This window comes from Dendrobates tinctorius, unplaced genomic scaffold (assembly GCF_039654945.1).
Source record: "Dendrobates tinctorius isolate UK_male_01 unplaced genomic scaffold, ASM3965494v1 ptg000028l, whole genome shotgun sequence".
NCBI lineage: Eukaryota > Metazoa > Chordata > Amphibia > Anura > Dendrobatidae > Dendrobates > Dendrobates tinctorius.
In genome coordinates this window covers 55918260-55943673 of record NW_027361696.1, presented here as the reverse complement: position 1 = coordinate 55943673, position 25414 = coordinate 55918260, and the positions used below count along the sequence as shown (strand labels likewise).

Below are 25414 nucleotides of genomic sequence, written 5' to 3'. Positions count from 1 at the left end.
CGCATGGTCTAGCGTTTGCATGCGTTCGTATGCGTTTTCGTGCGCATGCTGTTTTTGTGGTGTGCAGACCTGTTGCATTTTTGGTCTGTCCGACCTGTCTCAAAAAAACGCACGTGCACGCGTGCGCACGGAATGCGACAAAAAAATCACATTACAGTCTATGGGAACACAGACGTGCGCATGGACATGCATACGTCAGCGTTTAAAATCGCATGTGTTTTAAGAGTCAGTATGGCTACAAACTGGTTAAAATGCATGCCCATAAAATAAGCAAACGCATGCAAAACGCTTGATGCGTTTTCTGTATGCGTTTGGACTGCGCACGCAGTGCAGCGCAAAAAAAACGTTAGTGTGAAAGTAGCCTTACATCTATGCCAATGGAAATTTGAAAAAAAAAAAGTTAGGGTTTTTGGAAGAAGGGGAGGAAAAAATTGCAAAAATGAAAATTTGCCCTGTCATGGAGGACATAAATATAACTTGTCCCTTGTGTATACTTGCTTTCAGATTGGACAGAAAGCAAATCATAAATTAATGATACATGGTTACATAGTAAATAAAATGTATCCATCACGTTCAATAGTTCTGCATTCAATGTAACGTTCAGGCTGTAAATCAGGGATATAAAAATGCCAGGTACTCAGTCTATAAGTACGTTCCTACAGTACTAACATCAAGTCAACTTCTTATCAAGTTATGATACTGCAACAAAAAAAAAGCGAGCACCTTCCTCTTTGCTGTCGCCATAAAGTGACAAATAACACATTCCTGCGAACGATCTGTAAAGCACTCAGTACCGCAGGAGTCAGGAGACTTCTTCACCGCTGGGACCAGAGCTGATGCAGTACCATATGCTGGAAAGTACGGAGACCTGATGGGTTTACTGCTGTGGAGTGTTTTTCTGTGCTCCATTGGTGAGTTGAAATGTTACTATTAGGGTCCAGATGGCACTGATTGGTATCACTATACAGAAAACTAGGAGATGATGGGGTTACACTTGGAACCGATTCACTCTTACTTTGGAGGACTCAAGTTGACCATTGGCAGTGGAGGTCCCCAACAAAGTCAAATTCGGTTGTGACAAGTGGTGTTATGGCCAAGCAAAAAGACTCTTATCCTGCAAATGATAAACTTTTGACCCTAGTACCAAGGTCTAGTAATTCTCTGATGTTTCTGCCATCAATAATGATTCAAAAGTATCTATTTAGTTGACAAGATCAGGTCAACTAAATGCACAGTGTCCAAAAGCCATATTTGGCAGGGGAACAAAATAAACTAGGATTTCCATTTTAGATCATTTTTCTTCTGACTTAACATGAGAGCTACACTACAATCCATGCATTGATATTTTCAGATATAGTAGACATTTCTTTTTCCTACTTTAGAACCAGAAACCCAACAAAAGTGTTGTCCGCTCAGCACAGACTCAGTTCTCAGGTCCTATTATGGAGTCTTCTCTTAATTAGTCAGAGAGTTACTCTTGCTTTAGGAGACTCAAGTTGACCATGGGCAATGGAGGTCCACAACAGAGCCACATTTAGTTCTGACAGGTGGTGATTGATGGCCAAGTCTCTCAGCCTGCAAGTGATATTGTTTTGACCTTGGTACCAAGATCTGGTAATGTTAGTGTTTTTAGTGCCATTAATGGTCGATGGTATTTGCAGTTGTCAAAAACAGGGCACCTACATGCAGGGTGTCCTAAAGGCAAATATGGCTGGGGAACACAATGCCATAAACCAGTTGCATATTGGTTTTTCTTGCATCTTTGTACGTGAAACATGTTATTTCCAACATTGATCAGAAGTGCGAATTGTCCAAGTTTACATGTTATTTTCTTGTTAATCGGGGCACAAGGTCCACTTGGTCCCTTCTTTCCCCTATTGTCTTTTCCCCTCCCGATCCTTTCCCCTTCCCCTCCCCCCCTATTGTTATGTAAAACTTTAATAAAAATTTTGGAAAAGAAGTGCGAGTTGTCCAGATATGGCATCCATATGTAGGCGGTCCAAGAGCCAAACCAATGTGTGTTTGGGCAACATAATGCAATATTGTAGTGGTCCAATTATTTTGATACGTTGCTGTAGACAAAATGTGTTAATGTTGGCACTGATCAGAAAAAGAAGTCCAGATTGGAAATCTTGCTTATACTCATCGATTCTGTTGTCCTTAGGCACAGTAGCCACTATCAGTCAATTCAACGCCTCTACTGGAGGAACAGCATTCATTTTTTCCAGTTCACCTGCCAGTCCAGACCATCGAATAGACTGGAACTTAGATACTGCGGGGGCAACTATTGCAACTCTTATTCCATCCAATAGTCCTACTTATGCTGGGAGGTGTAAGGGAGGCAAATGTACACTTTTTATAAATGGAACTCTCCGAATGGACCAGCTCGTCAGTAGTGACAACAGATCCTACTTAGTGACATTTCAGTTTGGAGGAGTGCAAATCAAAGTTCAAGTCCAGCTCAACGTATATAGTGAGTGTTTGTGATACATTGACAAATGTCTGATGTAGAAGAGCAGATAAAACTATCTGATCCCCAACATAAATCCTGATCTTCTCATTCATGAGATGCTGATGTAGAAGGGCCAACAGCATCAGCTGGTAAGACTATTCTCCCAACAGTATTGATACTGGTTCTATATGTTATAACTTATGTTAAGTACTGATGTTTGTTTAGAGTCTGAGTCTATAGAACCCTTCAATCTCTCAAACCAATAGGCAGAAGCTCTCAGTAAATGCTTGAGTATGCACTGAATAGTCTCAATAGGAAGTCAGTACACCACTCCATGGTGATGGTCCAGTAGTCTACAGAATGGATTCTAGTAGCATATCCAATGAATAAGCCAAAAATGTCTCTTGTGAGCCAACCCTCTTTAAATATTTGACCCACCTCTAACGAGTAACAGTCGTTTGAAAATTACCCTCATACATTGACATTGAAGAAAAATTTGTCTTCACTGATTACAGATTTCACCCATGAATTAATAATAAAAATGAGTCCAGGAAAAGAAAGAAACAGATGGCTCTGATAAAATTTAATACAAACTTGATTATTTTCTTGTGTATTATTAATTTAGTGAATAAAAATTAAAATGGTTATATTTTAATGACGAGAGTTGTGTAACACAGCAAAAAAAAATCTACAAAATCTGGTGCTGAACTATTTGATATATTCCTCTGATTTCTTAGAATGTACAAACAGGACACTTGATGCACTTCATGATCTTACGTGGCTTTTCAGCAGCTGCCTGGTACTACATTGTACTTATCTTTTGGTTTAGTAGATCACACCTATATTATTTTATTTCAGATCTTCTCACCATTCCATCCCTGATCGCTTCTTCCTCCATTCGCCCGGTAAATGGCACCAGCCTGAATTTGAGGTGTAATCCAGGGACACAGACCGTCCACAGTATCTACTTCTATAGAAATGATGAATTAGTGTCCTGTAGCTCATCTCATCTAACGTGTAGTAGTTCTAGTGCCTACCTGTATTTCAATCCCATCCTGGGCAGTGATACCGGTAATTATACTTGTGGCATTGAAAATCCTGTAAGCAGCAACAGGAGCAGAGAGAGGTACCTGGATGTTGCAGGTAAGTGTAAGGAGATGGACATACTGCCCACGTTCCCCCCTTGAAGACACGAGTACTAATATGGTTCATAACGTGAATTGTCAAATGCGTTATTAGTGTTGGTGTTTTATTGCGCCCAGCAACAGATAGTAAGTAGACATGGATAGAGTGAAGAAGTGGAACTAGCCCAGAGAGGGAGGGCTTATGTAGCAAGATCAGAGGGGACTTCCTGGTGGTGAGTCAGACAGGGCCTAGTTTGCAGCTAGAGCAGACTTTTGGTCTGAGTACTCAGAAGAGCCAGAGACGTGGGTGCACCGAAGTTAGTGGAGACCGAGGCAGTGGATAGCATGATTCTGAGCAGAGTAAGGAAAAGCAATAAAAGGACAGAGTGATTTACCAGAGACAGGTCCTGGGACAGGATGCCTAGCAGTACTGCCCCGAGTTTGCAAGTCAGAGAGATAATTGGCCAGATTCCTACAGGTAAGTAATGTAACGTATATACATAGTGATTGTACAAGCAGAATAGTGAGTGCAGCTCTGGCGTATAATACAGGATGTAATTCATAATCAGTGATGTATTGTATGTACACAGTGACAGCACCAGCAGAATAGTGAGCGCAGCTGTGGAGTATAATACAGGATCAGTACAGGATCAGTAATGCAATGCATGTACATAGTGAGAGCATCAGCAGAATAGCAGCTCTTGGGTATAATGCAAGTTGTAACTCAGGGTCAGTATAGGATCAGTAATGTAATGTACGTTCACAGTGACTGCACCAGCAGAACAGTGAGTGCATCTCTAGAGTATAATACAGGATGTACCACAGGATCAGTACAGGATCAGTAATGCAATGCATGTACATAGTGAGAGCATCAGCAGAATAGCAGCTCTGGGGTATAATGCAAGTTGTAACTCAGGGTCATTATAGGATCAGTAATGTAATGTACGTTCACAGTGACTGCACCAGCAGAATAGTGAGGGTAGCTCTGTTCAGCTGCTGCTCATTGTGCTAATTGAGAGTGTGTTCGCTGCTGATCCTGCTGTGTGCTCCTGAGCTCCAGAGACCCACCACCTCTCCACCCAGGGACCTGCTCTCTCTCCTACCCAGGGAGGGAGTGGGCTTCCTGGGATGAGTGAAGGAGCCAAGTCCAGGCTTCTGTTTCCCGGTCCAGGCCAGCAAGGGGCAGAAGAAACCAGCAACCGGCCTACACATCAGAGGACTCGGGGGTGAGACGCTCCACTAGGAGTCTCAGCATTGTGGCTTCTACTCCCCCCAAGTCTGCGAGACCCAGAGAAGCCGCAAGGCTTCCAACATGGAGGAGAAATCTGCTAGCAACGTGCAAGATGCGCGGTCCTTCCGGAGGAAAGCTGAGTGCTTCCAGAGGTGAGGCTGACCTCACTGAGAAAGATTGGAGGCTGCAGAGATCCAAGGACTCTGTGTCCACCTATGGCTCCCGGGTCATGAGCCACCTCCGTGTGTATGAAGAAGCAAGTAAGACCATCAGGAGGCTTCGGGAGGAGCTGCTCTACACAAGCGCCAAAGCTGCAAGTGCCTCCAAACTGAGGAAGATGCAACTCCAGGTAGACGTAAGGAGGTTCAAACATGAAATTAATAAGCTGGAAGTCAGAAAAGCCTTTAAAAGTGAGAAGAGTGGTCCAATCAAGGAAAAACTAATGAATGAGGACAGATTTAGAGAAATAGCTGACAACAGAGAACAAAGGCAGATGGGGCTGCAGCCTGAGAGCCAGGTGGATGATGAGGATGATGATGATTATGATGAAAACCAGCAGAAAGCCCCACCTGGCAGCCTGCAAAGTTACCCGCAGGCCACGTGCAGCGAGCTCCCTGCAGGACAGGCGACATTGACATCTGGTCACAGTTCTACTGGCTCTGGGGAGGACAGTGATAACAGCAACTAGGGAGGGGCACTAATGGCAGAGATCAAGCTCCTGGAGTCCCCTGTGTGCCGTCAGAATTTCCATCTTGGTGATGATTTACCAGAGGAAGCACCTGGGGACCAGAAGAAAAAGGGAAAGAAGACAAAGCCAAAGCTGCAGGAAGCGGTAAGCTACGTGAATGCCCCCCTCCCTGAACCCCCTAAGTCAGCTGCAGGGTCAGCTTGCTGTATAAGCCGCGTTGCCCAGCCCAGCAACGGGTTCTGCTGTGGATCCGGTGAAAAGGTTTGGGGAGAGTACAGAGCACAGTAGTGAGGCGGAGAGCTCCGTCTCTGCTTGTAGTAGCAGGGACGTAACAGGAGGTGCATCAGCCGAGAGGCTGGACAGGGAGTGCAGACTGGTGGCAAGTGAACTGTCAGGCCATGATACTGTGGTGCGCTCCTCCATGCGAGAGGGGAGCGGCCCAGTGTCGGGGCAGCTCCAGTAGCATCGGCGCCACTGAATACTGTTGCCGCTGATCACTTAGTTGAGAAGCGGCAGGAGTGTGAGGGGGGTGTCGGGGCTGGGCGTTCCGATCCTCCCAAAGTCCTATTCTGTGTTGGCGCTGCTGGTCAACAAGATACTGATATAAAGGATCAGCAGCGCCTCACAGCAGCAAAAGATCAGCGGCATCTGATGTCAACTGTTAAACAGCGGAAATTACCAACTGATGATGTGGAGGGCACACGTAAGACCAGGGTTGAGATCGCCTCCAGTTCTGTGGAGGAGCCTGAGCCCCATGTGCCTGATGATGCGGAGGTCAAAATGCCATCCCCTGTTGTCACTGGTCCAGTAGGAGTGAATGTGGTGGGGGGTATGAATGAGGAAAACTCTTTCTCTAGTGGTGTGGTTGCTGGATTGGTGGACAGTAAGGGGGTTATGGAGGTGGGTAATAATGGTACTGTTGGTGTTTTTGTAATCACTTGTCCGGTTGCCCCCCTGTGAAATAAGGGCATCCTCCTCGTCTCCGGGCTCTGGGGATGGCATGTTGCACCGGCGTCTCCTGGAAGCTCTAAAGAAGGGGGAGAGATCACTAATGGTAGAGGGTCGTGAGGTTGATCTATCCTTCTGGATAGAGAGGCACGGCCTCGGGGCCTTCCAAGAGCAAAACGGTGGGGATACACGATGGTCCCTCCCAACAGCCAGGACGGGTAGTGTGCGTAGGAATGTGGTCCGTCTTCGATGGAGTAACAGTGATGCGTGTCCTCCAAGGCCTAAGGTTGTGGAGCTTCTGCTGAGGATGCGCTTCAAGGCGATTGACATCTACACCTTGATACATCCCTATTCCACACCTGAGTTTGATGTCAGCTTTGTTCGGCTAGAGGGGCTTGAGTTGGCAAAAAATGAGCCCGGATGGCGAGACATTGCAATTCAGGCAGTGTCTCGCCAAAACCAAGTCAAGAAAGTGACCGTGATGACTTGTAACGAGTCGCTTTCTTGTTATGACTTCATGACGTGGCTTGGCTGATATGGAGAGGTGGTGGAGATGCCAAAGAAGAACCGTGACGAGTTTGGTATCTGGTCAGGGGCCTGGACGTTTATGGTAAAACTTAAGCATTCACGTGGTACGGTTGCCCACATACCATCATCAGCCTGCCTGGGTAGGGATCATATCCAGGTCTTCTACCAGGGCCAACCGAAGCTCTGTCAAGGGTGCGGCGACCCCACACACTTTAGTGCAAACTGCACTGTGCAGAAATGTGCATTGTGTGGGGATGTCGGCCATATTGCGGTATCTTGTGTGGAGATTAGGTGCTACCTGTGTGGTGACTTAGGTCACCCATTCAGCCTTTGTCCTCGCTCCTTCACTAATGCAGTCATGACCCCGTTGGGAGAAAGCTGTGAGGCTGATTATGCTCAGGAAGGGACTAGCAGGGGTGAGGGAGCTGAGGGGCCAAGGAGGAAAAGCAATAAAAAGATGCCTGCCCAGCTGAGGCATCTAGACAAGCACAGACAGGAGAGGGAGCTGGGCAAGCCCCGGGCTACTGAGGTGACTCCTGTCCTGGATGCCAGTCTTGCTGCTGAGGCCCCGAGAGATGATGAGTTGGTTGAGGAAGTCAGAAAGATCCACAGGGAGGAAAGTGCCACTGCATCCGAATCCTCCCATTATGAAAGTATGGATGAGCATAATAGGCAGTGGCTAGAGGACAAGCATAAGCTCGGCACCAAAAAGAAGAGAAAGAAGGGAGATAAAACATCTTCTATCGCTCTGACCAAGGTACCTAAGGAAGGAAAAACTGACTCCCCTCTGGTTGGTCTTTCTAACCGGTTCCAAGCCCTTGAGAACTTCTCTTGCTCTGAATAGGAAGCTGAGGGTGAGGCTCTGGCTTTGGCGGGGCTTACAGGGGGTGCCAAGTCTTCTTCTTCTGGGAATGTAAGGTCCTTGGAGGGAGGGACTGGCCCAGAGTCTGGAGATGAGGACAATTAAAAAGGATTAGGCAGAGGATAAGGTGAGTGGGAAGAAGAAAGCCATCTAACTCAATCATCAATGATGGCAGTACCCACTCCATTGATGCTGACGTCCATTAATGTCACCAGCATAAAGTCAAATGCAGCTAGATTTGCAGCCTTTGATTTTCTCAGCCGTGTTGAAGCTGACATTTTCTTTTTGCAAGAGACTAGGCTGCCAAACATGGCAGACGTGTTTAAAGCTAAGAGGGAGTGTAGACTTGGGCCCTCCTATTGGTGTCTTGCGGCCGAGCTGTATAGCGGAGTGGCAGTCCTTTTTACCACACGGGTGGAATACCGACAGGTTATTGAGTTAGAAATGGGGAGGTGCCTGATCTTAAATGTCCTCATGAAGGGACAAGAGCTCCGGCTCATTAACATTTATGGTCCCCAATCTAAGTAGGACTGGAAGTGTCTCTTTATGAAGATCAAGCCTTACCTTTTTACAAATCGGCATGTTGTCTTTGGAGGGGACTTCAATACTGTCACGAGGCCTCGAGATAGAGAAGGTTCCATAGACAAGCTGACTTATGATAGCGTCACCCTTAATAGTATAGCTAGTGACGCTCGCCTGGTGGATGTCCACATTCAGCACACCCCAGGCCACAAGGGGTTCACCTATCATAGAGGTAACTGTAAGTCCAAAATAGATAGGTTTTATTTAAAGGAGGAAGCTGTCTCTGCAGCAGTGTCTGTTGTTGAGGTGGAGTTCTCTGACCACTGTTTACTTTTGTTTTCACTGAATATTACAGAGACCCTCCAGATGGGAAGAGGCTTTTGGAGGCTCAATTCATCTCTTGCAAGAAGTGGACATAAGACAGTCCTTTGAGGATTTTCTTCAGAGCCAGGTACCCTTACTGGATCTTTGTAGTAGTAAGTCAGAGTGGTGGGAGATGTTCAAGAAAAGGGTGGTGAGATTATTCTGCCAGCTCTCAAGCCTCAGGTGTCTGAGCAGGTATCGACTGTATCAGGGTCTGAGGAGGAAACTCAAGCATCTTGTCTCAACTGGAAGTAGCCGCGAAGAGATCTCCAGAGTGAAATCTTTACTTATGAGGTGTCAGTACGATAGACAAGCATCTTTGGTTTTTGAGAGGGATTACGGGAAGTACCACTCGCCCGACCCTTACAGAAACTGCAAGATGTCAGTGAATAGTAAGGTGGTTACAGGACTGGTCAACACTGCGGAGACCCTGAGGTGATCCAGATCAGGGATCCTGGAGGTTGTCAGATCCTTCTACTCGCACCTCTTGGGGAAGAGGGATCTTAATTGGGATGAGATATCGGCTTTTCTGGCTGAAATCGTCCCCGAACCAGGTGTAGACCCCTGTCTTGACATTTTGACAGAGATGATCATAGAAGAGGAAGTTAAGTTGGCGAATGAAGGGCTTGCCTCCCAAAAAAATTGCCGGGTCCACAAGTTATACAAGACCTTTAAGGATGCTTTGGTTCCCCTCTTGACTGTGGTATTCAATGAGTGTCTTTCCTCGGGCACTCTGCCAAAGTCAATGAGGAGGTCTACCCTGATCATCTTGTCAAAGAGTAAGGACCCATCTTGCACTGAGAATTGGCATCCCATACCGCTTCTCAATGCAGGCAGGAAGGTTCTGGCAAAGGTGCTGTTTAATCGGCTGGTGAAATTTGAACCCTGACTCCTTTCAGAGGCCCAACATTGCTCTGTTCCAGGCCGCAGCACATTTAGTGCTGTGCTCTGTGTCCGAGAGGCAGTGGAGCAGGGTAGGGCTGGTCACTGTAAGCGGTACATGCTGTCACTGGACCAGGCAAAAGCGTTTAATCGGGTTAATCACCAGTACCTCTGGTTTGTCCTTCTGATATATGGCCTTCCAGTGGGGTTTGTTGATTGGCTTAAGACCTTGTACGGTGGAGCAGAGAGTTTCCCGCTTGTGAACAGTTGGATTGGCAGCTCTTTTGAGGTTGGATCTGGCGTTCGCCAGGGATGTCCCTTGGGCCCGCTGCTGTACTTGTTTGTGATTGACCCACTTCTTAGGAGGGTGGAGCGTGGACCGTTGGCCGGGATTTGGATGGATTGGGCAGCACCGGAAGCCACTCTGAGGGTGGTAGCGTGTACCGATGATGTCAATGTTTTTGTTTCCTCTCACGAGGAGGCAGGGTGGCTGATGTCAGAGGTAGATCGCTACTCGGAGGCATCCGGGTCCAAGATCAACCGGGATAAGTGTGAGAGTCTCTGGCTGGAAGGAGGAGATCCTGATTTTGGTCTCCCGGATACCCTTCCAGGACCCAAAGTCTCTGCAAAAGTCCTTGGCATACGAATTTGGCTAGGGGGATTACCATAAAAACAAAATTGGGACAGCAGGCTAGAGATCGCCACTCAGAATGTGAACCATGAACCAATGGAAGGGCTGGTCTTTGACCCTAAGGGAAATGGTAAACCTGATCAAAACTTACCTGCTCCCTTTACTGATTTATCTTGGCAGTGTGTGCATTTTGCTGGAGTCTCTATGAACTCGGGTCTACAGTTTGTTCTTCCAACTGTTATGGGGAATAGACTGAACCTGGTCAGGAGGTAGGTTACTTACCGTATGAGGAGACTAGGAGGGTTGGGTATGGTCAACACTGTGGTATTCCTTGTGGATACCTTCATTAAGATCAATATTGCAAACCTGGAAAGAGAGGCTCCTCCATGGGTTTTCTGTAGGGGAAGGTTTCAGCCTTTTTTTCAGGAATGGGGGACATCTTCCGGCTTACGCTAACTTGGTTCTGAAGGTAATTTGCCGGTGGGGTCTGGGAATGTGGGAGATCAGGACTCTTCCAAGGAAACTCCTCGACAATAGGGCTCTGTTGATCCAATTCCAGAGGCCTCTGGTGCTCAGGGATTGTCCAAGTCGGGATCTTGGGGTGGGTTTTCATCTTCTGAATTCTATCACGATCCCTTCAAAGTTTTGGGACTTGGCTTGGCTCTGCTTCCATGGGTAACTGTGTGTGAGGGACAAACTGAAGTGTAGGACCTCTGAGGACAGGAACTGTCCTTGGGAGCATTGTGATACCGTGCTGGAAAGCATGGACCGCTTCCTGCTTCGTTCTCCCTTCAACACAGAGGTGTACAACAGGGTAGGCGCCTTCATTGGCTGGTCTCGGCTGGCCAGTCTCTCCTATGCTGAATGGGCCTATGGAGCATTCGGAGACCTTGGTGGTCGCGACCGCTGCACCTTATTTCTAGTTAGTGCAGTGGTTAGGTATCACACGTGGAACACACGGTGCTTAGTATCGGAGCAACTTAACCCCTTTACCCCCAAGGGTGGTTTGCACGTTCAAGACCGGGCCAATTTTTACAATTGTGACCACTGTCCCTTTATGAGGTAATAACTCTGAAACGCTTCCATGGATCTCATTGATTCTCACAATGTTTTCTCGTGACATATTGTACTTCAAGTTAGTGGTAAAATTTTATTCACATAACTTGCGTTTATTTGTGTAAAAAACGGAAATTTGGCGAAAATTTTGAAAATTTTGCAATTTTCCATCTTTGAATTTTTATGCCCTTAAAAATCACAGAGATATGGCACACAAAAAACTTAATAAGTAACATTTCACATATGTTTACTTTACTTCAGCACAATTTTGGAACCAAAATTTTTTTTTGTTAGGAAGTTATAAGGGTTAAAAGTTGACCAGCGATTTCTCATTTTTGCAACACCATTTTATTTTTACGGACCACATCACATTTGAAGTCACTTTGATGGGTCTATATGATACAAAATACCCAAAAGTGACATCATTCTAAAAACTTCACCCCTCAAGGTGCTCAAAACCACATTCAAGAAGTTTATTAACCCTTCAGGTGCTTCACAGGAATTTTTTGAATGTTTAAAAAAAATGAACATTTAACTTTTTTTTCACAAAAAAATTACTTCAGGTCCAATTTTTTTTATTTTACCAAGGGTAACAGCAGAAATTGGACTGCAAAAGTTATTGTGCAATTTGTCCTGAGTATGCTGATACCTGATATCTGAGGGGAACCACTGTTTCGGCGCATGTCAGAGCTCAGAAGGGAAGGAGCGTCGTTTGACTTTTTCAATGCAAAATTGGCTGGAATTCAGATCGGACGCCATGTCACGTTTGGAGAGGCCCTGATGTGCCTAAACAGTGGAAACCCCCCACAAGTGACCCCATTTTGGAAACTAGACCCCCCAAGGAACTTATCTAGATATGTGGTGAGAACTTTGAACCCATAATGGCTTCACAGACGTTTATAACGTACAGCCGTACAATTAAAAAATCATATTTTTTTCCACAAAAATGATCTTTTCACCCCCAATTTTTATTTTCCCAAGGGTAACAGGACCCTAAAAGTTATTGTGCAATTTGTCCTGAGTACGCTGATACCCTATATGTTGGGGTAAACCACTATTTGGGCGCATGGCAGAGCTCGGAAGGGAAGCAGCGCCATTTGACTTTTATGGCTGGAATTGAGATCGGATGCCATGTCGCGTTTGGAAAGCCCCTGATGTGCCAAAACAGTGGAAACCCCCACAAATGACACCAATTTGGAAACTAAACCCCCCATGGAATTTATCTAGGTGTGTGGTGAGAACTTTGAACCTCCCAAGGCTTCACAGAAGTTTATAACGTACAGTCGTAAAATTAAAAAAATCACATTTTTTCTACAAAAATGATCTTTTCAGCCCCAATTTTTATTTTCCCAAGGGTAACAGGACACTAAAAGTTATTGTGCAATTTGTCCTGAGTATGCTGATGCCCCACATGTGGGGGTAAACCACTATTTGGGCGCATGGCAGAGCTCGGAAGGGAAGCAGCTCCATTTGACTTTTTTGGCTGGAATTGGGATTGGACGCCATGCCGCGTTTGGAAAGCCCCTGATGTGCCTAAACAGTGGAAACTCCCCACAAATGACACCATTTTGGAAACTAGACCCCCCAAGGAACTTATCTAGATGTGTGGTGAGCACTTTGAACCCCCAAGGGCTTCATAGAAGTGTTTGATTGCAGTGTGCCAGGGGTTAACGTGTCAGGGCGGTCCGTGACTTCCCCTGACACATAGTGCCGGGTGTCAGCTGTGATAATCAGCTGACATCCCGTGAGTGCTGCTAATCATGCTAGACGTACTATCCCGTCCATGGGCATAGGGGCCCAGGTCCCATGGACGGGATAGTATGTCTCATGTCAGAAAGGGGTTAAAATCCTCTCAGTGGACGATGTGTTTAGGACCATACTTGGTGACCTGGTGAAGACTCACTCTCTGGAGTATGAGAGACTGGGCACACATAGGGCTGCTCTCCTCTGGAGGGGCTTTACTTTTAGTGTGCCCTAGTCTGGTCATCTTTCCTGGTGGTGGGCTGCTGCTGACAATGTAGATTTTTGTTTTGTGATCGGTATACAGTAATGTAGGGCTGCAGGCGCCGAAGTTGGGCTTTGTGATTTGTGGGTATTGTGTTATTGTAGTGTTTGTTTCTGTATATATTGTATATAGGGATATAGATTTGGGTGTAGGTGTTAGGTTGGGTGGTGGGAAAAGGGGGGAGGTGGGTTTATCTTGTGGGACTATGGGACACTGGGGTGTTTGGGGAAACACTGGCACTGCCTGATCTGGCCCATGGACGTTGGACATGGAGTAAGGCAGGAGACGCAGGACCAGCTCTCAGGTCAGTGCGGGGGTTGGGAATGGTGGGCTTGAGTGTGGGGTGGTGATTAGCTTAGTACTGTATATATTTGTATAGTCTGTGGTTATTTTATTTAAAAATAAAAATATATATGTATATAGTTTTTGTTTGCTATTGTTTATTTCATTTGTTGTTATTATTAGTTATTATTAATTTGTTTGGTGACCAGACCAGAATGCTGTAGATAAGCCCCTGATGGCTGTGGCCACATCTTATAGGCCAAAAATGGGGTGACAGATTCCCTTTAACCCCTTCACTACCAAGGGTGGTTTGCACGTTAACTACCGGGCCAATTTTTACAATTCTGACCACTGTACCTTTATGAGGTCATAACTCTGGAACGCTTCTATGGATCCCGGTGATTCTGACATTGTTTTCTCGTGACATATTGTACTTCATGTTAGTGGTAAAATTGCATTCAAATAACTTGCGTTTATTTGTGAAAAAAACGGAAATTTGGCGAAAATTTTGAAAATTTCGCAATTTTCCAACTTTGAATTTTTATGCCCTTAAATCACAGCGATACGGCACACAAAAAACTTAATACATAACATTTCCCACATGTTTACTTTACATCAGCACAGTTTTGGAACCAAAATTTTTTTTGTTAGGAAGTTATAAGGGTTAAAAATTGACCAGCGATTTCTCATTTTTGCAACACCATTTTATTTTTAGGGACCACTTCACATTTGAAGCCACTTTGAGGGGTCTGTATGATAGAAAATACCCAAAAGTGACACCATTCTAAAAACTGCACCCCTTAAGGTGCTTAAAACCACATTCAAGAAGTTTATTAACCCTTTAGGTGCGTCACAGGAATTTTTTGAATATTAAAAAAAAAATGAACATTTAACTTTTTTTCACAAAAAAAATACTTCAGGTTCAATTTTCTTTATTTTACCAAGGGTAACAGGAGAAATTGGACTGCAAGACTTATTGTGCAATTTGTCCTGAGTACGCTGATACCTGATATGTGGGGGGGAACCACTGTTTCGGCGCATGGCAGAGCTCAGAATGGAAGGAGCGCCGTTTGACTTTTTCAATGCAAAATTGGCTGGAATTCAGATCGGACGCCATGTCACGTTTGGCGAGCCCCTGATGTACCTAAACAGTGGAAACCCCCCCAAGTGACCCCATTTTGGAAACTAGACCCCCCAAGGAACTTATCTAGATATGTGGTGAGAACTTTGAACCCACAAGGGCTTCACAGAAGTTTATAACGTACAGCGGTACAATTAAAAAATCATATTTTTTCCACAAAAATGATCTTTTCACCCCCAATTTTTATTTTTCCAAGGGTAACAGGACCCTAAAAGTTATTGTGCAATTTGTCCTGAGTACGCTGATACCCCATATGTGGGTGTAAATGACTATTTGGGCGCATAGCAGAGCTCGGAAGGGAAGCAGCGCCATTTGACGTTTTTGGCTAGAATTGAGATCGGACACCATGTCGCGATTGGAAAACCCCTGATGTACCAAAACAGTGGAAACCCCCCACAAATGACACCATTTTGGAATCTAGACCCCCCAAGGAACTTATCTAGATGTGTGGTGAGAACTTTGAACCCCCAAGGGCTTCACAGAAGTTTATAACGTACAGCAGTACAATTAAAAAATCATATTTTTTCCACAAAAATGATCTTTTCACCCTCAATTCTTATTTTTCCAAAAGTAACAGGACCCTAAAAGATATTGTGCAATTTATCCTGAGTACGCTGATACCCCACATGTGGGGGTAAACCACTATTTGGGCGTATGGCAGAGCTCGGAAGGGAAGCAGCGCCATTTGACGTTTTTGGCTGGAATTGAGATCGGACACCATGTCGCGTTAGGAAAGCCCCTGATGTACCAAAACAGTAGAAACCCCCCACAAATGACACCATTTTGGAAACTAGACCCCCCAAGGAACTTATCTAGATGTGTGGTGAGCACTTTGAACCCCCCAGTGCTTCACTGAAGTTTATAACGTCCGGGCGTGAAAATAAAAAAATCGTATTTTTTCCACAAACATGATCTTTTAGTCCCCATTTTTTTATTTTCCCAAGGGTAACAGGAGAAATTGGACCCCAAAAGTTGTTGTCCAATTTGTCCTGAGTACGCTGATACCTCATATGTGGGAGAAAACTACTGTATGGGCACACGTCGGGGCTCAGAAGGGAAGTAGTGACGTTTTGGAATGCAGACTTTGATGGAATGGTCTGCGGGTGTCATGTTGCGTTTGGAGAGCCCCTGATGTACCTAAATAGTGGAAACCCCCCACAAGTGACCCCATTTTGAAAACTAGACCCCCTAATGAACTTATCTAGATGTGTGGTGAGCACTTTGAACCCCCCAGTGCTTCACAGAAGTTTATAACGACCGGGCGTGAAAATAAAAATATCGTATTTTTTCAACAAACATCATCTTTTAGTCCCCATTTTTTTATTTTCCCAAGGGTAACAGGAGAAATTGGACCCCAAAAGTTGTTGTCCAATTTGTCCTGAGTACGCTGATACCTCATATGTGGGAGAAAACTACTGTATGGGCACACGTCGGGGCTCGGAAGGGAAGTAGTGACGTTTTGGAATGCAGACTTTGATGGAATGGTCTGCGGGTGTCATGTTGCGTTTGGAGAGCCCCTGATGTACCTAAACAGTGGAAACCCCCCACAAGTGACCCCATTTTGGAAACTAGACCCCCTAATGAACTTATCTAGATGTGTGGTGAGCACTTTGAACCCCCCAGTGCTTCACAGAAGTTTATAACGACCGGGCGTGAAAATAAAAATATCGTATTTTTTCAACAAACATCATCTTTTAGTCCCCATTTTTTTTATTTTCCCAAGGGTAACAGGAGAAATTGGACCCCAAAAGTTGTTGTCCAATTTGTCCTGAGTACGCTGATACCTCATATGTGGGAGAAAACTACTGTATGGGCACACGTCGGGGCTCGGAAGGGAAGTAGTGACGTTTTGGAATGCAGACTTTGATGGATTGGTATGCGGGTGTCATATGCGTTTGGAGAGCCCCTAATGTACCTAAACTATTGAAACTCCCCACAAGTGACCCCATTTTGGAAACTAGACCCCCCACCGAGCTTATCTAGATGTGTGGAGAGCACTTTGAACCCCCAAGTGCTTCACAGAAGTTTATAACGCCTGGGCGTGAAAATAAAAAAAAACATTTTTTTCCGCAAAATTATATTTTTGCCCCCAATTTTTTATTTTCCTAAGGGTAACAGGAGAAATTGGACCCCAAAAGTTGTTTTGTAATTTGTCCTGAGTAGGCTGATACCCTACATGTGGGGGTAAAACACTGTTTGGGCACATGGCAGAGCTTGGAAGGGAAGGAGCACCATTTGACTTTTTCAACGCAGAATTGGCTGGAATTGAGATCAGACGCCATGTTGCCTTTGGAGAGCACCTGATGTGCCCAAACAGTGGAAACCCCCAATTATAACTCCAACCCGAACCTCAACACACCCCTAACCCTAATCTGAGCCCTAGCCCTAACCCTAGCCCTAACCCTAGCCCTAACCCTAACCCTAGCCCTAACCCTAGCCCTAACCCTAGCCCTAACCCTACCCTAACCCTAACCCTAGCGGGAAAATGGAAATAAATACATTTTCTTTTAGTTTTATTATTTTTCCCTAACTAAGGGGGTGATAACGGGGGGTTTGATTTACGATTTATGGCGGTTTTTATGTTTGGCGGCTGTCGCACGCTAAAAGACGCTTTTTATTGTAAAAATAGTTTTTGCATCACCACATATTGTGAGCTATAATTTTTCCGTATTTTGACCCACCGAGTCATGTGAGGTCTTATTTTTTGCGGGACGAGTTGATGTTTTTATTGGTACCATTTTCGGGCACGTGACATTTTTTGATCGCTTTTTATTCCGATTTTTGGGACGCAGAATGAACAAAAACCAGCGTTTCATGAATTTCTTTTGGGGGGGTGCGTTTACACCGTTCCGCGTGCGGTAAAATTGATAAAGCGGTTTTATTCTTCGGGTCAGTACGGTTACAGCGATACCTCATTTAGGTCGTTTTTTTATGTTTTGTCGGTTTTTTGCAATGAAAACTATTTTATATAAAAAATAATTATTTTTGTATCGCTTTATTCTGCGAGCTATAACTTTTTTATTTTTTTGCGGATGATGCTGTATGGTGGATCGTTTTTTGCGGGACAAGATGACGTTTTCAGCGGTACCATGGATATTTATATGCGTCTTTTTGATCGCGCGTTATTGCACTTTTTGTTCGGTGGTATGATAATAAATCATTATTTTTTGCTTCGTTTTTTATTTTTACTTTTTAAGGGGTTCGCTAAAGGGGTTAACTAATGGGACAGTTTTATAGGGCAGGTCATTACGGACGCGGCGATACCAAATATGTGTACTTTTATTGTTTTTGGTTTTTTTTATTTTGAAAAAATGGATTTATTGGGGAATATTTTTTTTTTTTTTACTGATTTATTTAGCGATTTTTTTTTAAATTATTTTTAACACTTTTTTTTTTTTTTTTTTTTACTTTATTACCTTGTCCCAGGTGGGACATCACTGTCCTGTGACAGATCGCTGATCTGTCACATCACAGATCACTGTGACAGATCAGCGATCTGTCACAGGCACTGCTGCAGACTTCCTCATGCCTGCGCTTTGCAGGCAGTGAGGAAGTCAGCTCCCTGCAGGCCCCCGTCGCCATCTTGGATCCGGGGGCCTGTAGGGAAAGAGCCCCCCGCAGCAGCGCTGCACATTGCGCTGCCGTGGGGGGCTCAGGGAAGCACGGAGGGAGCCCCCTCCCTGCCGATGCTTCCCTTTAACCCCCGGTACACCGCGATCGCGTTTGATCGCGGTGTGCAAGGGGTTAGCGTGTCGGGGGCGGTCCGTGACCGCCCCTGACACATTGTGCCGGGTGTCAGCTATGATAATTAGCTGACACTCGGCCGCGATCAGCGGCGCTCACCACGTGGGCGCCGCTGATCGCGATGACGTAATATTCCGTCCATGGTAATTAGGTCCATGGTCACATGGATGGAATATTACGTCAATTGTAGGTAAGGGGTTAATATTAGTGATTATTCTGTATCTATGTATAATATGTGTGTGAGGAGAGAATGAGCGGCTGGACCAGTGTTCATTATACAGATTATTTTTCTGGCTGATATTTTTTTTTGTTTCTGTTATTGCTATTATGTTTTTCATTTTTATAATAAAATATCTACAAGATATAACTCAGGATCAGCATTGTAATGTTTGTACACAGTGACTGCACCAGCAGAATAGTGAGTGCAGCTCCGGAGTATAATACAGGATGTAACTCAGGATCAGTAATGTAATGTATGTACACAGTGACTGTACCAGCAGAATAGTGAGTGCAGCTCTGGGGTATAATACAGGATGTAACTCAGGATCAGTAATGTAATGTATGTACACAGTGACTGTACCAGCAGAATAGAGTGCAGCTCTGGAGTATAATACAGGATGTAACTCAGGATCAGTAATGTAATGTATGTACACAGTGACTGCACCAGCAGAATAGTGAGTGCAGCTCCGGAGTATAATACAGGATGTAACTCAGGATCAGTAATGTAATGTATGTACACAGTGACTGTACCAGCAGAATAGTGAGTGCAGCTCTGGGGTATAATACAGGATGTAACTCAGGATCAGTAATGTAATGTATGTACACAGTGACTGCACCAGCAGAATAGTGAGTGCAGCTCTGGAGTATAATACAGGATGTAACTCAGGATCAGTAATGTAATGTATGTACACAGTGACTGCACCAGCAGAATAGTGAGTGCAGCTCTGGAGAATAATGCAGGATATAACTCAGGATCAGTACAGGATAAGTAAACCGGTATATGTATATAATTTCTATAAAAAAAATCATTAGTCTCTTATAATCTTCGATAACAAATCCCCATGGCTGCATTTTTAGTTTTCCTTGCTAACTTTTTGGCTTGACCTCATATATTGTATTTTGAGCACAGGTTAGACAGAAGTCAGTCGTTTGTACCTTTGGGTACAGAAGGGTCATTTGTAGTATAAAAAACAGCAGGATATTTTTTTCAATTAAGGCCGTTTTCAAAATTACCTAATATTTGATTTTGTAGATTCATTGGTGCAATAACAAAATACTGCATTGATGTGCACACTTATTCATTCTCATTCATTTGTCCATGCTCTGATTTACAGTCCATGTATCTGGAGTGACTCTACGCAGTAATACCTCCAGTCCGGTCATTGCTGAGAAAGAGGCCGTCTCTCTCGTTTGTTCTTCCTATGGTACAGAAGTCAGTTACAATTGGACACTAATGGAGTTACCACTGCCTCAAAACCCCCGCTATAACCTGACTAATGGTAACTCAACTCTCGTCATCAGTCCGGTGACGAGGAACGATTGGGGAGCATTCACTTGCCGAGTCTCCAACTACCTGAACAGTCAACTAAGTAATCCTATAAATCTAACATGTGAGTACACCTTCACGTCACATAAAGCAATTGTCCACGTTTCATCATATACTGTATGTCGGGAGGAATTTTACTTGAGCCTCCCTTATCCACCAATGGTCTCTGTTCACCTGGTTCAGGGAATGAGCCATTAACCAGATGTGATCACTGCAGCCAAGAGTTGAAACCACTGAGGCCACCAGTGTTTGACTGTAGCGATGAAACATTGCGTATAGGAAAAAACTGAACCTTATTCTGATTTTTTTTAAGTTCTAAGACCCCTTTAACAAGAGTTTTTCCATCAACAGGGTCTCCAGAAGGAAACATTGAGTGCCGAGCAGAACGTTTAGATCAAAGTGTCCAACTTTACTGCTTATGGCCTGGAGGATACCCACCGGCTGTGGTACACCTGATGTATGAAAACATTAGTCTAAGTGGCACTGATACTAGCACTACAGTAGTGCCAACCATCCAGTTTTCCCTTGGAGCTCTGCTGTCTTGCACTGGAAGCCATGTTGGATCAAGTGAAATGTGCTTGCTAGTGATTGGTAAGAAGTTAATAGGAATATACAATACACTAGCATTTCTGAAACATTATTTCAGGGTGATATTTGTCCATATGCCCTAATAAAGCTTATGGACATTATAGAGGAAGTCCACCGATTGAGACTTCTCTACGAGCCATAGTGAAGCATCTCATGAATGAAGAGAAGAGTAGGACTGGAGCTCTGGTGCCACTTATTGGAAATAGTGACCCTAAAATCCAATATCAATCCATTATCAAGCCTTGACACATGACTTAGTATAAGAAGTCCAACCAGAAACAACATTTGCAGACACGTGTTTCAGGGTGTTTGCTCTTCATTAATGCAAAACAAGAGATCTAATTTGTCTGGATGAGAGACCTCTGACAAACGTTTCTCCTTGTGTAGCGTGCCAAATGTAAGGAGACTTATAGGCCATGTAATGAAATTAAATATGTAAATTACCTATACAGAGAAGAAGAGGACTGGACCTGTTGTGCCACCTATTAGAAGCAGCAATCCTAAAAGTCAATATCGACCATTTTAAAATGATGATCACCAATGGGAGATGGGATACTGAGGAGCTGTCAATCAGGCTAGTTGTGAGGCTATTGAGATTAAATAGTTCATATCATAGGAAGTTCAGAAAGGATAATTACAATGTATGTAAATGAAGTCCACAAAATCTTCATCTCTGATTTCATTTTTTTTTTCTTTCAGATATACCGCGGTCTGCTGGATTCATCAACAACAGCGTTAAAACAGCCAACAAGGGGAACAGCGCCGTTCTATCAGTGACTCTAAACAGCGAAAACGCTCGGGACGCGCAGATCTTCCCTGCAACGTTCTCGTGGGTCCGCCTTGACCCAACTCCATCCACACTCATCACCACTAAAGACATCATCATTATGTCTAATGACTACTCATCATATATGATCATACTAGAAATGAACGAGGAGTTTAATGGAACGTACATGTGCAAAGCTGAGAATCCCATTGGAAGCAATTATTTTACATTCACTCTCAATGTGAAGAAAGAAGGTACATAAAATATCTGTATATAGCAGGAATCAAATTATCATCCAATAATTTATTTGTGTTATTATTATTAAGGTCCAATGTAAAAGAAATGGCGCGCTATAGATTTCTACCATGGTGCACTACACATTACTACCACTAGATGGAGTCTTCTACAATAGGAGAGAGCTATATTATTTACTACCAAGTTGGGATTTTACAGCACTCCGTGTGGTCAGACTTGGTGCTGCAAGCAAATTGTTACACCAGATTGTTTATGCAATATTTAATTGAAAAAAAAAAAAGATTAAAAACATTGTTAGAGCCTAAACAATCATGGAGTATTCTTAGGACAGGTTTTTAATGTAGTAAAGGTAGAAATTCAACCTATGGGATTCCATCAATTCGCACATTGAAGGGGCTAAAGCTGAGGTAATTGAGAATATCTGCAGGTTCAGACACAGTTTATACAGACAAGCTGATGAGATTGTATAAGCAATGAAAGGGACTCACAGGAAGTCAAAGGATGGAGTATAACCAAACAGTGGAAGCCTATAAAAAATAGCTCATCAGTAGGGGTCTGTGTGCTGAGATATCTCTCATTTACTAAATCAAGGGGTAGAAGCACTTAGCTGATCAATATGACCCCTCTATATTTGCCTCTGCTCAGGTCTGGGTGGAGATCCGATCAATTGGTGATTAGATCCATAGACTACTTTTTCTGCTTCTCTGTCTTTGTTTTAGCAATCATTGTTGGAGTCTAAGCACCAAGGCCCCCCATTTATGAAGTCTACTTACTAGCGAAAAGCAATGGCTAAGTCAGTATTCCACTGCTACAAGACAGAAACCCATCGAATTGGCTTCTATCTGCCAGATCCTCTTTTGAATAGCTTGACTTGTCCAACATCAGTGTTGAGATGTGAGACACATAATCAAATGAGGAGGTGAAGATGCCCACAGGTGGGAGGCTCAACAAAGGGATCCTGCTCAGTGACCATACCATGCAAAACTGGCCACTGGATCAGGGTCCCACGAATCAATTAGCTAATCTCTATTTCTGACACATCACTACGATAGGTACCTTCTAAATCTGCTTCATTCATTATAGACCACCTGATATGTGGTTTTCAGCCTGATTCAAGTTGCAAATGTTTTTCTTGGAGTGTCTCTCCATGTAATATAGGCTGGCTGTGAGCTCTGTGGTTCTCTCCATGTCTCCACTTAATATAGACTGGCTGTGAGCTTTGCGTGTCTCTCCCAGTAATATAGGCTGGATATGAGCTCTGTGTGTCACTCCATATAATATAGGCTGGCTGTGAGCTCTGTGGTTCTTTCTACGTCTCCACTTAATATAGACTGGCTGTGAGCTTTGCATGTCTCTCCCAGTAATATAGGCTGGATATGAGCTCTGTGTGTCACTCCATGTAATATAGACTGGCTGTGAGCTTTGTGTGTCTCTCCCAGTAATATAGACTGGCTGTGAGCTTTGCATGTCTCTCCCAGTAATATAGGCTGGATATGAGCTCTGTGTGTCACTCCATGTAATATAGACTGGCTGTGAGCTTTGTGTGTCTCTCCCAGTAATATAGACTGGTTGTGAGCTTTGCATGTCTCTCCCAGTAATATAGGCTGGATATGAGCTCTGTGTGTCACTCCATGTAATATAGGCTGGCTGTGAGCTTTGCGTGTCTCTCCCAGTAATATAAACTGGCTGTGAGCTTTGCGTGTCTCTCCCAGTAATATAGACTGGTTGTGAGCTTTGCATGTCTCTCCCAGTAATATAGGCTGGATATGAGCTCTGTGTGTCACTCCATGTAATATAGGCTGGCTGTGAGCTTTGCGTGTCTCTCCCAGTAATATAAACTGGCTGTGAGCTTTGCGTGTCTCTCCCAGTAATATAGACTGGTTGTGAGCTTTGCATGTCTCTCCCAGTAATATAGGCTGGATATGAGCTCTGTGTGTCATTCCATGTAATATAGGCTGGCTGTGAGCTTTGCGTGTCTCCCAGTAATATAAACTGGCTGTGAGCTTTGCGTGTCTCTCCCAGTAATATAGGCTAGATGTGAGCTCTGTGTGTCTCTCCATGTAATATAGGCTGGCTGTGAGCTCTGTGGTTCTCTCCATGTCTCCACTTAATATAGACTGGCTGTGAGCTCTGAGTGTCTCTCCATGTGATATAGGCTGGCTGTTACCTATGTGTGTCTCACCATGTAATATAGGCTGGGAGCTCTGTGTGCCTCTCCCAGTAATATAGTCTGGATGTGAGCTCTGTGTTTGCAAGTAGTACAGATGGATGTGAGGTCTGTGTGTATTCAGGGTGCTGCTATCTTCATTAGCTCATATATCCACACAGCATAAGATCTGTACTCATTTCATCCCATTCACTTCCTTCCTTGTCTATAGTATGTTTTCTCTGCCCTCCCTGGAATACTTTCTTCCCTCTCCACAGTGGAGAAATGAACAACCCTCTCTCTCTTGTTACCACAAACACTGAGAAAAGCCAGATAGCCATGTGGTGTGGAGCAAAAGCTCAGAGAGACTTGTATATTTTATATGCCGTGTGCTCAGCTACTGTATATGAGAAACTTACAGACACCCTACAGCTAAAGCGGAAGAACATTTTTAATAAAGACTGTTTAGGAAGTTGCTGAAATTTGCATTCAGGAAACAAGCGAACAATAAGAAAATAAATGCACATATGTACATGATCTTTAAAAGGGGATACAAGACAAAAGCAGCCATTACACATTCACAGCCTGTCTAAATATAGTATACAGACAATGAAATATAATCCATGTGGTGTTTTAGTTGTTTTTTATTATTTTTTTTACAGTTTACAATCTATAACAGCTTCTCTTTTTGTGCTCTTTCTACAGAAATCCTCTCGGCAGGTGCAGTCGCAGGCATAGTAATTGGGACCATTGTGGCTTTGACACTGATCATTCTTGTTCTCATCCTCGTTTTCCGGAAAGACAAAACAAACAATACAGACAATGCTGGTAAGAGAAATGGAAAAGAATAAAGAATAATCTAGTTATCTTGAATAAGGATTTTCTGTAATTAGAAAACACCAGGTATGAGCTATGAGACAGAAGGGGGAAATAGGTGTAAATGCCCAAGACATCGGCGACATTTACCTGGGGGAGGTGTGTGTTCCTGTAGGGTCGTTTTCAGTAATTGGACTTAGCCATTAACCCGATCGTCTGTTAGTCCCAGCAGAACGACCTTCTGCATCACATCCTAAACTGATCCGTAAGATACAGAGAAGAAATAAAGAGAAACCTTCCAACAATGAAGCCAGGAATGGTAAGTAAGCCACCGATGGGCAACAACTATTACATAAATCAACCACTAACCTTGGTCACCAGGGAAGCTGTCACTAGCCCATGTCTGTGTTGAGTTCGATCTTAATGGGGTCCTGCCTTTGTCATCCAGAGAATATCCATAGAGTGACCTGACCTAGATGAAGCGGTTACATGATAAAGTCACTAACGCATTTGTTGTCATTTTCAGATAATTGTATTAGTTCCAATGAATACAACAACATGGGCGGACGATCAATGCCTTCAGGACCGGTATGTTATGCTCACAAGTACTATAGCATCATTAAATGAGGTTAGTAGAGATACAGTATAGCGGTTGCCTACTTTACTCAGAACTAAATATTTGGGTTTTGTTTACTGTCCAGTAAAGATGCCAAGAGAACCAAAAATTAGGTATAGTCATACATGGTGTAATGGTCATGCTGACCACGCTCAGTCACCTGTTTGTATACAGACCCAGCACACTCTCTATACAACTCCTCCTCAACAAAATAATCCTTGT

The 25414-nt window shown here is 44.1% G+C and overlaps 1 protein-coding gene and 1 long non-coding RNA gene across 5 annotated transcripts in view; one reads left to right on the top strand and one right to left on the bottom strand.

Annotated features, from left to right (window-relative positions):
- Nucleotides 1-871: 871 nt before the first annotated feature.
- On the top strand, nucleotides 872-25414 carry LOC141085414 (cell adhesion molecule CEACAM1-like). The gene is made up of 9 exons (XM_073570769.1): nucleotides 872-911; nucleotides 2165-2473; nucleotides 3311-3595; nucleotides 19794-20069; nucleotides 20357-20596; nucleotides 21293-21613; nucleotides 24466-24588; nucleotides 24800-24895; nucleotides 25103-25414. The coding sequence occupies exons 1-9, from the start codon at nucleotides 872-874 to the stop codon at nucleotides 25201-25203; spliced, it is 1791 nt and encodes a 596-aa protein (XP_073426870.1). The 3' UTR covers nucleotides 25204-25414.
- Nucleotides 24387-25414, bottom strand: part of LOC141085416 (uncharacterized) — a 213887-nt gene continuing 212859 nt past the window's right edge. For 3 of the 4 annotated variants that reach the window (XR_012231293.1, XR_012231291.1, XR_012231294.1), the window contains exons 2-4: nucleotides 24946-25048; nucleotides 24727-24834; nucleotides 24387-24545 (exon numbers count right to left, since the gene is read on the bottom strand). This is a non-coding gene — a long non-coding RNA (uncharacterized lncRNA). Of the gene's footprint in view, nucleotides 24586-24726; nucleotides 24835-24945; nucleotides 25049-25414 lie in introns of all 4 variants that reach the window. The other variant, XR_012231292.1, reaches the window with a different exon arrangement.